We start from the raw sequence: 12,878 nt of genomic DNA, 5'->3' as shown, positions 1-12,878 counted from the left end.
ATATATATATATATATATATATATATATATATATATATATATATATATATATATATATATATATATATATATATATATAGGTGGTTTATTTCTTTTGCAAAAAAACATAACATTATGATATTGTTCAAATTGAAACAATAACATGTTCTAAGTTGTCTTATAGCAACTTTGGAGGCATCAATTATTCTTTTGAACTAATTTCATGGTCTATAAGGGTCTAGGAGAGAAAGAGTGATTAACCAAAAGATTTGCATTGTCTTTCATTGGAAAATTTACACTTGTGGTGCACCGTGTTTTATATTCATTGTGTTTATTTGTGTTAGGCTTAGCTCGATAGGCAAGACTTCTAGAAAGTGTGTTTATAGCCTTTTTATGTTGGTATTTTTTGTATTTAGGTGCAGTGAAAATATATTGAGTGGATGTTGTATTATTGACTTTAAAAGATTAATCAATTTCCTCTAACTCAGGTTGGTGGATGATGATTGGATGTAGACTCGTTTAGAATTGAACTAGTATAAATTTTATTGTGTTATTTTTTTGTCTATTTCTTTGTTGGTTGGAAATCTTTTAAAAACAACACCAAACACTTAAAGTTTTTCAAAAAACATTAAAATTTGTTTCAAACCAATTCAATTGAGATATAGTGGTTTCCAAGTTAATATAATTAATTTTTAAAATCATGATAAATTTATATATGTTGAGCCTTAATGATTTTTCGTAATTAGTTGAGTTTTTAGAAATTGTGTTAGTAACTTCAATGACTTTGAATTGCAAAAATTTATTTCAGGTTCTTCAAAAAGTAACTCATACATGGATTTTCATCAATGTTCCATTTGATTGATTTGAAAAAATATGTTGGTAAAAGTTTGTATTTCTTTTTACTTTTATGACATTTAAAATCGAAATAGAACTTTGTTTTTTATTTTGATTCATTTCTACCCTCAATTAAAAAAGTTATATTAAAATGAGTATTTATGAATTTGTTTCCATTTAACATATTAAATAAAAGGTTTTTAAATAAAGTTGAGAAAGAATTAGTAAACACATAAAACAAACTTAGAAAAGAGGTTAAGTCACTGAAAAGAAGATTAAATTTAACATATTCAAAGATTTTTAATTTTAAAGGGTGCTCAACCATCTTAAACTTGTATCCTTGAATCTTCCTTCGATATGACCTAACTTATATTTTAAGTTTGGCTTTCCTGTGCATAACTAAAACAAATTAAAAATGTTATTTATTTATTTTATTTATTGATTGCAAATTCTTTTACACAAAACTTATAAAAATGTCTCACGTAAATTTATGTAAGATATCATCGAGTCTTAACATAAATTTACGTTATTCTATATAAATATACATATGTATTAATATCTGACATAAAAAAATATCCAAAATAATTGACATAAAAGGATTTTAATGTGTTAATAAGTATGACTTTTATATTTTATAGTATTACTTCAAGCATGATTTATTCATCCCGATATTTTTTTTATATATATATTATAAAAAGTTTGTTTAAAAATTACATCAATTTAATGCTTTAACTTATCTTAACCTTACTATATAGTTTTTTTCATAATTTATTTGTATTTGATTACTCGTTTTTAACGTTTTGAAGAATGTCATTGCATAAATCTAAAATCTATTGTGTTTAAGAGATTAGTAGATTACATATTATGGTTCAAAGGGTTCTTAAAGTACGAGTTATATATCACCCATTCGTAACAATTTTAAATTAAAATGCAAGTGGTTCCTCAAATTAGTAATCATTGTTACATATCAATACATCTAATCTCAATGCTCTGGTTCACTCCACACATCTTATAGGTTATATTATGAAAAAATGACTAATTTGTATATGAAATTAAATTAATTATAGTTTGCAAGCATACGTGTTGTGAAATCTAGTATCGTCCTTGACCTAATCAAAACAACATGTAAAAAATAAATTATTAGACATTTGGGTCTGTAATTGATTTTGCTTTTAATTTATCTAATTACAACTGGAAATAATATAATTAATCAAGTCTTCTCCACTGGTTATTTATAATATGTCAAGTATATATAAAAATAAAAATGACGAGGGACCAAATAAAACTATGTTAATACAATAAGTCATAATTGAAAGTCAATGAAATATACAATCATTTCACTTTCTATGTATGCAATCAGAGACACCTTATTAAAAACATTAATTACCAACTATAATTTCTTCACATAATCTCAATGAAAATGAATAAATCAATGTTTAGTAGAATCAATTTACATTGTCTCCAATACTAAAATCGAAAAATAATTATTGAACAGATCCGTTCTAGCCCATTATCCTTCTCTTCTTGTTTAAAATGAATTAATCGATTGAACAATGTTGTTTCTTCTTTTCTTTTTGAAGCTCTGTTTTTTATAACTGCACTCGACACTAACAGAAAATGTTTAAAGTATTTTCTCTTACTGCACCACATCATTGTTGTTGCTATAGCATCTGCTCCTTCATTTCACCAAGAGAAGAGAAAAATAAAATAAAAAAAGAAAAAACTCGTAATAGCGGAAAAAAACTCATTTTAGAATACATCGATTATGTTATAAAAAGCTTATTTTAAAAAATATTATTTCATAAAGCTCGTTCTGTAACGTATTTCACCATTCAAAATACATCATCATATACGTTCTGGAAAGTGTTTCAGAAATTATATTCCAGAAACCCTGTTCTGAAAATCATGTTCCAAAATTTCAAGAAACTTGATATGGAAAATAGATAATCCTAAAGTTACTTTTATGAAGGATAAAATAATCATAATTATTAGGGTGTACTTAGAAATACTGGGTTGCAAGAGGAAAAAACCTTGAACAATACTGATTCGGCCCACCATCAATTTTGTCATTCGTAAACCCAAGTCCAGTAAGATTCACAATAACTAGTAAATGCCATTAGAGATGAAGTGTGAAAATAATTATTAAATTTTATTTTATTCAAGTAGAAGCCACTTCGTTAAGCTAATTCATCTTCCCTATGCCATATTTTCGTTCTAAGCTATAAAACGTAAAAGTTATTTATTTCGAAATTGGTTCACTTTCTTCTCCGGTTATATTTGCTGTTTAAAAATACTTTTATTTCATAAAAAATAATATTATAAACATGGCTTAATTTTTTAAATAAATTCACTATATATACTTGTAATGGCTAGAACATAAAATTTATGTCCATGTATGCATGCACACACACAAATAAATAAAGCAAGCGAGCAAGAAAAAAAATTCAGTGAAAAATAATCAAAAGATTATAAAAAGAATGCAAATCAGTTAAAACACATATTCAAGTAAACATGAAGATGATGATTCGAAAAGTCATTTAAATAAGCAGAAAAAGAGCATACAAATGATTGAAAATAAATGAAAGAGAGAAAATTAAAATGAATTAAAAAATGCGAGTATAAGTTTTAGAAATACAAAATAGAAAAATAGAGAACATCATACAAATAGATAAACAAAATGAATACGAGTTTGCAAATATTATTTAAACAGACACAAAAGTAGACTAAATAAATAACCTTATCAATAAATATTTTTTTATTTCGTTTATTTATTTTACCCCATCTAAACAAAATTTAAAATATGAGAAAAATTTATAAGCATTTTTCTTTGTTGTTTTTATTTCTCCACTTCCTCTTTTTTTTCAATCATGGTGTCTACAATACTTTTTTTTTGAAAGATTCAAGTCATTTTAAGTATTTAAGTAACAAAATCTCAATATTAGCATAAGACACTTGTTTTGACTCCATATTAAAAAGAATTTTGATATAAAGACTCGTTTGAGTTAATTATCAAAATTAATTACAAGTTTTGATATTATTGATGGATCTTTTGAGAAAAGATTGTTGGGAAATACATCACCGATAAGATATAAAATAAAATCTTACGTGAGAAATGAATATTATATCCAACTCAAAAACTTAAGATAATGAGCTTGTGGATCTTCTTTCTTATACGATGTTCGATTTTTTCATTTTTATCCAATTTGAGACTTAGATTCTCACTTTAAATATGAACAATCTTCTTTTAAAGTGAGTCATTTCACATTAGTACTTGTACCTCAAGCTAACAACAATATTACTCCTTACTTGTGTTAGCACTTGTATTCACACTTAAATTTCTAACAATCTCTCTTTTCGTTCATTTCAATGAGACATGTTTGTTTGACCCTCTATCAGGAAGAATTTCGATACTAAAACTCGTTTTAACTTGTCACTAAGATATCGACTCTAATACTACCAATAAATATTTTATGAAGAAATCTTTAAAGAAACACAATATCAATTAGACATGAGTTCAATACACATAAAAGATTGACACTACTTTCAATAAAAATATTAAGACAATAATTTTTGTCATATAATTAAACTTTCTCACGTTTACTCAATATAAACTTAAACTCACTTCAATTAATTAACAACAATATTGAATAATAATTTATTTGAATACAGGTCAGATTAAAAACTTAAAAGACTACATTGAACACCCATATTTGAGTTTCTCTTCCACGATTACATCAATGGTTAGTTTTGTTCTTGTTTAAACACATAATTTTAAATTTAGTCAAATGTTAAAATTGGTGATTAATTTGAATATTTTTAATTGAGTTCCTACTAAAGTGTTTTTATATATTAAACATACAATAACGAATGATCTGTACTTGTTATCATCATTGTTGTCATGCTCCCAATAACTTCTACATATACAACCATTAAGAAAGTGTCTTCCATAACTGCTATTAATGAGACCAATATTATTATCTAACACGTTTTCAATAATAAAAATAAAAACAAGTCATTGTTTTACATTATTAACGGTAATATTATTTCATATTAATATAATGAACTCAAATTTCTTAATGTTTGAAAAGAAGTAAGCAATATAACAATATAAAAAATCACCCGCATCACCAACCAAGACAAAAATTAAACAATGTGAGAGCTCAGTTAAAAATATACTTTTAAATAAAAAATTTAAAAAATATTAAAATTCATCATTAACTTAACTTTATAATTAATTTAGCTATATCGAACTGTAAAATTTTTCAATATCGACATGGAATAAAGAAAAAAAAATGTTATTTTGGAGAATTAAATTAAGCAGGAGAAAGGACAGGATCCTAACAAATTATTCAGAAAGAGCAGCATATTTTTAATTCACCATGAAAGAGTAAAGAAGTGAAAGGATAACGTGAGCTATCTTTATCTATATTTCCCTTTTGATTTTATGGTTTTAGAAAAGTGAAAAATATGGTTTATTTATTGTTTGTTTGGTAATAAGTGTATTTATTTTGATATGAGTAGCAAACAAAAGGGTGAAAGAGACGAATAAATAATGCACGTAACGTAGCTATAGCTGGTGGCAGGAGAGGTCCCTACTGCCACCAAAAGTTGAAAGAGTCCCACATCGTCTTCCATTCTCCCACTCTCAATCCGTGACCCTCATTTCCTCCCGATCCCATTTCTTTTATTCACCTTTTTCCCTTTCCATGCACCACTCTTTATTCCAAAACCCAACCTTTTTCGTTTAAACCCACCACACAACATTTTCTACTTTCTCCTCTTCATTCTTCTCAACTAACTACCACTCTCTACCTTCCAAAACAATCCACACATTTACTTAACGTTTAGGGCAACATCTACTTTGTGACATCATTTATGACATGCCCTTCACTCAAATCCCCCATTAAAGATCCTGACTCATCAATCCATTGTCTACACCTCTGTCATATCCATGTGCTCTTTCCCTCTCAAAAGCATATCACCAACACCCAAAGGCCTTAACCCATTCACTACCTTTCTATGCCCACCTATACCACAATTTTATTAAGACAATTTACAATTTTATTTAGACAATTTGTTTTTATATAGTTCCGAAAGACCTCTTACAAAAAAAATATGTTTGTATCCTAACAAATATAAAACTTCTTTCAGCTATCGTCGTTTTCTTCAATTGCAAAACCCATGTAATCGAATCCAAAATTCGAGATAACCACCACGGAATTAACTTTATGAGATCCACGGAGAAAAAATAAAGGGCAAAATATGAAAATAAAAAGTAAAACACACTGCTCATACTCATACAGGTTTATATATAACCAACAAAACGATGTCGGCTTCGGTCCCCCCATGTTTCCCATGTCATTCAATGTGGACTCAATCCCATACATAACATAACATCCCCTTTTAACGTTATTGACGAACCAAGTTGCAAAAATGCAAATTTCCATTTTCCACCCCCACCCTAAGAGTAATGGGTCCCCCTAAGATTAAAGGCATATAGACTATATCAGAAAAAAAATTGTACACCATGCTTTGAATATGTGGCACCGAATTTTGATCATAAAGTCAACTTTTATAAGCGTAATTTTGCCACCACTCCTAAAGAACCAACCGCTGAAGAAATGTTGTGGCTACATGATTATCGGAAAGATGCACTGGTTTCCAGACCAAATTATTACTAAGCTGTATGTACACGGAATGACGCGGGTATCTCCTTTTTCCGTTATTGCTGCTGCTGCTGATTGTGTGAACACGTACACTTATCGCGATTTTCTGAAAGAGTCTAACCAAGTATACACAAACATATATACAAAATGAGTACCTGAACGTCTGTAAATGCTTTGACCACACATATATTTATGAGGTTATGCAAACGGTTGTGTAGTTTTGGTGTTTTCTCAAAGTGGTAAATGGTTTTTCTGTTTTTGTTTCAAACAAAATCGTTTTATTTTGGGGTGCACCTGGGCAGACATAGGAGTGATAGATGATAGAGGTTGGTTTGTAACATACCTCAACTTGCTTTTGAAGGTCTTTAATGTACTCGATAGCCAAGTCCAACATGTCTGCCGTGTTTGTTTGCTGCAGATAGAGGAAAACAACATTGGTATATGCGTCCTCCACCACTCACACATAAAAGGTGACGCGTGTGACTGTGTGCAACAAGTCAAAATGTTACCTTATCCATGTTGGGGACGAGATCTTGCAGTTTCCTCATTCTCTCACTAATTTTAGTTCTTCTAACCTGAAGGGCAGTTGAAACAGATGACTATTTGAAACTTGCCCAATTATGCCTAGGCATATGCAATGAAACCGAAACTCAACAATGCAAAGTGTTTGGTCCTTTCCGTGTCACCAAAAATTATTGAGCAAAAGTTTCGGCTGCCTATTTTAGAATTGAGAAGCCAGGTACAAGTGAAGAAGAAAAGGAAATAATTTGGGATCTGGAAGCTTGAGTAGCAACAGTGTCTTGTTACAAGAGAGAAAACATTGATGGAATGGAACCAACACAAATCATGGTGGGTCCTATTATCATGTCTTGTATCTTTCTTTCTTTATATATTAAACAAATAATCACTCCCAAACAATTTTCAAAAACAGGCAAGCATTTTCCAAAAACAACGAGAAAAAAACATGCATCACACGAGAGGACTTAATCCAATAATTTGGCTAGAACTACAACCAAACCATACCCTTTCTGCAATGCTTCTTGGGTGAGTGGCACAACCTCGTTTCGCACGAATTTTGCAAGGAACAGAATCTGAGAGCTGTAGAAACTTCTCAATGGCTGCCATTTCTGCAGAAGTATTTGGCAAACTCAATTGATGAGCCAAAGCAGTGGAAGGTTGGCCTCCTGCTTCGTTCTGATCAATGCAACAAAACAGAGATCAGAGTGACATTACAATTCAAAACTACACACCATATATTACCACGATCCGATGGTACATACCTGACTTTCGGGTAGGTTTAAACCAGAAAATGGTTTTACATCTTCTTCTCTGTGTCTCTTCAGACCTGTCATATTGTCAGACATGATTGCAGAATCATCCCATGAACCAACGGGGAAACCAGGGATGAATTCATTGCCCTGGCTGTCAGCAAACCCTTCATTTTCTGCATTATTCTGTGTATTGTTTTTGTTTCCAATTTCAGCCCTTGACGACATTAATCCCGAAGAGTAGTTTGGTGCATTCTTCATCCTTGTTACGGGAGAAAAGTTTGCTTCCTCAGTACTGTTATTAGCAGCTCCCATAGTCCCCATGCCTCTTACAGCAGCATAACCTGTTAATCAATCTAGCATAGCGTCATTATGACAACCTATTCATGGAGTAAGAAAATGAAGATTGTAATAAATATGAAAGCCTAAACCAGGAAATATCGATCACTGTACCCATGTTTAGCTCAACCAACCTCTTTACAAAATGATGACATTCCCACCAAATTCTACCGAGAACATATTCAAGGATTTACCTCGTTTAAGAAATTCATTTAGAAAATCAATTGACGAGATACCAGAGGAAAACATCAAATATAAGTATCTATCATGTTTTTACATACCCACAAAAAGAATGATATAATTTATTATACACTTGCATTTACTCTCTTTTTTTATTTTACGTTTTTAAAACTGCATTTTTTTAACAGCTATAATTCCTTTGTTTGATCTATAAAGAAAATCCATCCATTTAAAATAGTGAAATTTTGCTTTTTCTTTTCTCCCGACCTTTTCTATCTGCCAGTTGCTCTGGCAGCAAAATGTGTCCAAAACAACAAATTTGAAGGTATTTATACCTGAACTGCCAAGGAGTGATATAATTTTTTTCCCAGAAGATTTTTCTCCCTTACGCGAACATGGGAAGATTTTAAAAATAAATAAAAGAAAAGAAAACCGGGATGGAAACAAACAATAAAATCTCGATGAAAAAAATGGTTCCATTTTCTTTAAAAAGGAAGGGGAAAAAAAGGTGAAATGAAATAAATAAATAAATAGCAAAAAAGGAAGGAAAAGAAATCGGACATACCACTTTCAATGTTAATGTTTGAAAACAATCCAGCAGGTGAGCTACCATGTCTGATAAGATTTGAAGCACTTCTACGACCGGTCTCAATCTGGTTTGGCAAAGGTGGTCGTCCAATGTTCTGGTAAAAATTCTGAGGAGCAGAAGAGCCATAATTATTGATATTACTTTGTTGCTGCTGTTGATGTTGTTGGAGAACAAGAGGCTCATTATTGATGGGTGGTAAAGGCATATCCTTAGGTTGTTGATTAACCTCTTCTTTAACAGCAACAACGGTAGAGGGATTTTGAGTAGGAAGCGCATCCTCTGCATCAGCAGCATCAGCATCAGCATCGCCCCCACCAAGACTATTCACAAAGCGTGTCAACATTCGTTCTGTTTCGGGGCTAGAGGGTCGATTGAAAACGTGCTCGTAGAACTCACGGTCGATGATGCTCGAAAAATAAGAACTCGGAGCCGATCGATACCGTGTCAACCCTGAATTCGTCGGCTGCTGGTGATCCAAAAACATGGGAGGGTGCTGCTGAAGATCTGACTCCATTACCCTCTTAACTTCTGAATCCACACGTGCCCCCAATCACAACCAAACCTTCCTTTTCCCCTTAGACTTTCTTCTAACTTCTAACCACTCTCATCAGATCACACCAACCTCTTGGAACCTCTATTTCCACAGAAAAACAAAATCTTTGTCCCAGCTTTTAGCAGAACAATTCCAAAGATCTAAACCCAACAAAGCAAACCACCTCAAACCAAATCTAGAAAGATAATTCTTCTCAGAACTCTAATTGGGCTGCCTCAAAATCAGGAACAAGCTAAGAAAAATAAAAAAGAAATAATATGAGCTGTAGTTTCTACTTTCTATCTATCACACTCACACATAACATCGAAAGTCATAGAAACTAACGGTAACTGGTTTTTCTGTTCCTGAAAGTGAAAATAACAAGTCAGCTCATGGGGACAAGACAGGCAAAAAAAGAGCAAAGGATGGAAGTAGGAAGTTTGGAGAGAACATATGTATGTACCTGGTGTTGGTGTGTGAGTGTGTTTGTGTGTGTTGTTTTGGGTGTTTAAGGTTGTATGAAGTGGTGGTGGAGATGGGTGGGAGAAGGTTCAAGAGAAAGAGAAAGAGAAAGCGATTAGAAAAGTAATAGCAATGGATTTAGTTGGTTTGTGAAGAGGTGCAGCCAATGGGAAGTGAACAGAACCAAAAATCCAGCTCTGAGATTTGTGGTGCGTGTTGAGTTGGACTTTTACGAAAATACCCTCAGTTTTTTGGTGAAACCAAAGGGGTGAGGAAGATGGCAGAGGGGGTTCCAAAGGGAGAAAGAACTCAAGTTAATCCTATATTTAGAAGTAAAAGGTAGGTTTTTGATAAAATGGGAAATATACGAGGTGAAATGACTTTATTGCCTTCCCTCTCCCCCCACCGCATCCTCATCTCTCATTCACATCGTCGTCATCATCATCAATGAAATCATTTAACTATCATTTCATTTTCCAGCACAAATATACAACACACATCACACATAGATGGATGGATCTTATATTTTTCCTCTTTTATTAGTAAAAACTATTTACATAATAAAAATCAACACAGATTAAACTTTTAATTCTCTCCATTGACTTTCTTTAAAATTTCTTAACTTGACATCACTTCGCTTGTCTTTCAAGCATTCAAATAATTTTTGTATGTCAGGGTTGCAGTAGTTTTGCTCTAGTGTTCAGTAAAAAGGTAAATATGGCTACAATACAACCCGTTCAGTTTAAGGTGTAACATAAAAACATTTGGCTTAAGGTTGCTTGTATTTATGTTTAGTAAGAATAATAATTGAGTCACTCAATAAACTACAAATGTTTCTTTTCCAAATTTATGTAAAAAAGACTCCAATTATATGTTGCTAAACTTTTCACATGACGTTTCATCGTTTTCCATTTATAGAAAACATATCTTTTTCCCAGTCGTGTGTTGTTTTGTCAACGCCTTCATACCACCTTTTTTAATTTTATTTTCGGCCACACATTTTTCTTAATTTGTTATCTCTTAAAAGTGTTTAACATGTCTCGTACTAATTACTATTTATACAAAGATAAATAAACATATATAATACTAAGGATTTAACTGGATTAAACCAACAGAACATGAGAATAATTCTAAATCTTATAGTATTTTTAATCCATGAACATTATCTACTAGCTAAGTAATAAATATTAGACATCCACACTCTGATTTGGGTAATGTTCTATGATTCTTTTGGTCCATATCAGTGCCTATGAATATTCCAATAAAAAAAATGATTGTTTTTCTCTTGAAAAATACATAGCACATCTACAAAAAAAACGAATATATACGAAGTGATATGCATTTTTTTTTCTTGTATACTTTCTTACCATCTTAGTTTTGTAGTGAATTATGAACCTCCATATTTAATAAATCAGATTCAAAATCATGTGTTGTTTAATTTATATGTAATAAATGGTCTTGAAAAGATAAAAAAAAAAAGGTGTTGTCCAGCTAGGGTACGTAGCATGTGAGGTGGAAGTAGTAATAGTTTAGCCAGTGGTCGTCACGAATTACATCAGAAAGGAAGGTAAATGAAGTCCATAAAATAAAGACACAATATCTGAGACAAATCTGAATGATTAAAAAAAAAAGATAACCGCAACAGATGTACTTGGAATATTGGTGTTGGTGGAAGTGGAAGAAAAAGGGAAAATATTTCTCTGTTGTGCATGGGGACCAATGGTTCCACGCGTACGTTCGAGCTCAAAGATGCGTTAAAATATTATTTCCATGGACCCCTAATATATGTGTCATTTTTCTTATACATTATTTCTTATTCTATAACAACAAACAAAAGTTTTTCAAGAAGACAGAGGAAGTTGACCCAACTCAAATTTCCAGTTTTTCTTCTTAAATCACACCCTGTATTTCATATTATTATAGAAGTAACCAATCAATTAAATAAGAACAATTTATAATATATGAATAAATGTAAAATTTATTTTATAAATTAATTTGTGAAGTTAAGTATATAAAATTTTAGTTAAGTAAAAATAAGAAATAAAATATCATATAAAAATACAATAATTTATTGTGTTAAAATTTTAAGTTAAAAATGATATTAATTTTTTATGTAATTAAATTCAAGTTTTATTGATATTAATTTATTGTCTTAAGATTTTAATTAAATTTAGATATTTGGTGTTGTAGAAATTTTTCTATAAACCTAACACTTTATTTCGTTTTTAATTTTTAGAACATAATCTTTCCATTTTTGAAAGTGTATAAGAACTATTATATTTTAGGATTTACACTTTTACTGAAAAGGTTATTCAATTATTATAAACTTTTAGTAAAAGAAAATGTTTTCGTTTAACTCTGCCCAACTTTAAAATTTAAAATTCATTGAACAGAACACAGCACGTATATTATATTTCATTTTAAACTAATTAAGTCCTATTCAGCACGCCTGTCAGACATGACAACAGAGCTATGTTCTTAGAATTATTTAGTCCATTACGTGATTGGAATTTAATTCTAGGATTAATGTACAGTTTTTATCTTTAATACTGTTTACTTATTATAATAGAGTGTTTCTATCAATTTTTTATTTAAAAGTACAAAAACTTAACCACCCTCCTTTTTTGTGGGATGCCTATGAATAATTTAATTGTCGTATTCCTATCCCATGCAATAAATCTCTCAAATTATTTAGTAGCTTAATTTATAATATGTTTTAGTGTTTATAAATATGAAATTATAATTTTTTTTCTACTCAAAATTTGGATATAATTTTTAATCTAGAGATATTAATTTTTTTATGTATAAAAAATGACATTCTCGATATATAAATATATCAAATGATTTAAATAATTAAAACGTTAATTTAAAATAATATTTTATATGTTAAAAAATTTAACATATTTAAATTAAAATAATTATATTTATTCATAAGTATAAAGATTATATCATAATTTGAAATAAACATGAATTTTATCTTCACCTTAAAAATTAAGATTATAAACCCTTATTGTAATGCGTTGAAACTC

General features: G+C 30.3%; 1 protein-coding gene across 6 annotated transcripts; it reads right to left on the bottom strand.

Moving 5' to 3' along the window:
- Window positions 1–6,076: 6,076 nt before the first annotated feature.
- On the bottom strand, window positions 6,077–10,138 carry LOC108340674 (transcription factor bHLH130). 6 transcript variants are annotated; one of them, XM_052877495.1, is made up of 8 exons: window positions 9,851–10,129; window positions 9,733–9,752; window positions 8,832–9,640; window positions 7,760–8,091; window positions 7,503–7,673; window positions 6,989–7,054; window positions 6,823–6,891; window positions 6,077–6,595 (listed from the first exon to the last, which is right to left on the bottom strand). In XM_052877495.1, exons 3-8 carry the CDS (start codon window positions 9,367–9,369, stop codon window positions 6,536–6,538), a joined length of 1,236 nt encoding a protein of 411 aa, XP_052733455.1. In that variant the 5' UTR covers window positions 9,370–9,640; window positions 9,733–9,752; window positions 9,851–10,129; the 3' UTR covers window positions 6,077–6,535. The 6 variants fall into 6 exon arrangements, with proteins under 6 accessions (XP_052733455.1, XP_017433679.1, XP_052733454.1 ...); XM_017578190.2 differs by having other exon boundaries at window positions 8,832–9,752; window positions 9,851–10,138; XM_052877494.1 differs by having other exon boundaries at window positions 9,733–10,129.
- Window positions 10,139–12,878: the final 2,740 nt, after the last annotated feature.

Source organism: Vigna angularis, chromosome 5 (assembly GCF_016808095.1).
Source record: "Vigna angularis cultivar LongXiaoDou No.4 chromosome 5, ASM1680809v1, whole genome shotgun sequence".
NCBI lineage: Eukaryota > Viridiplantae > Streptophyta > Magnoliopsida > Fabales > Fabaceae > Vigna > Vigna angularis.
Note: the sequence above shows the minus strand (reverse complement) of the source record. Positions and strands in the feature narration are given on the sequence as shown.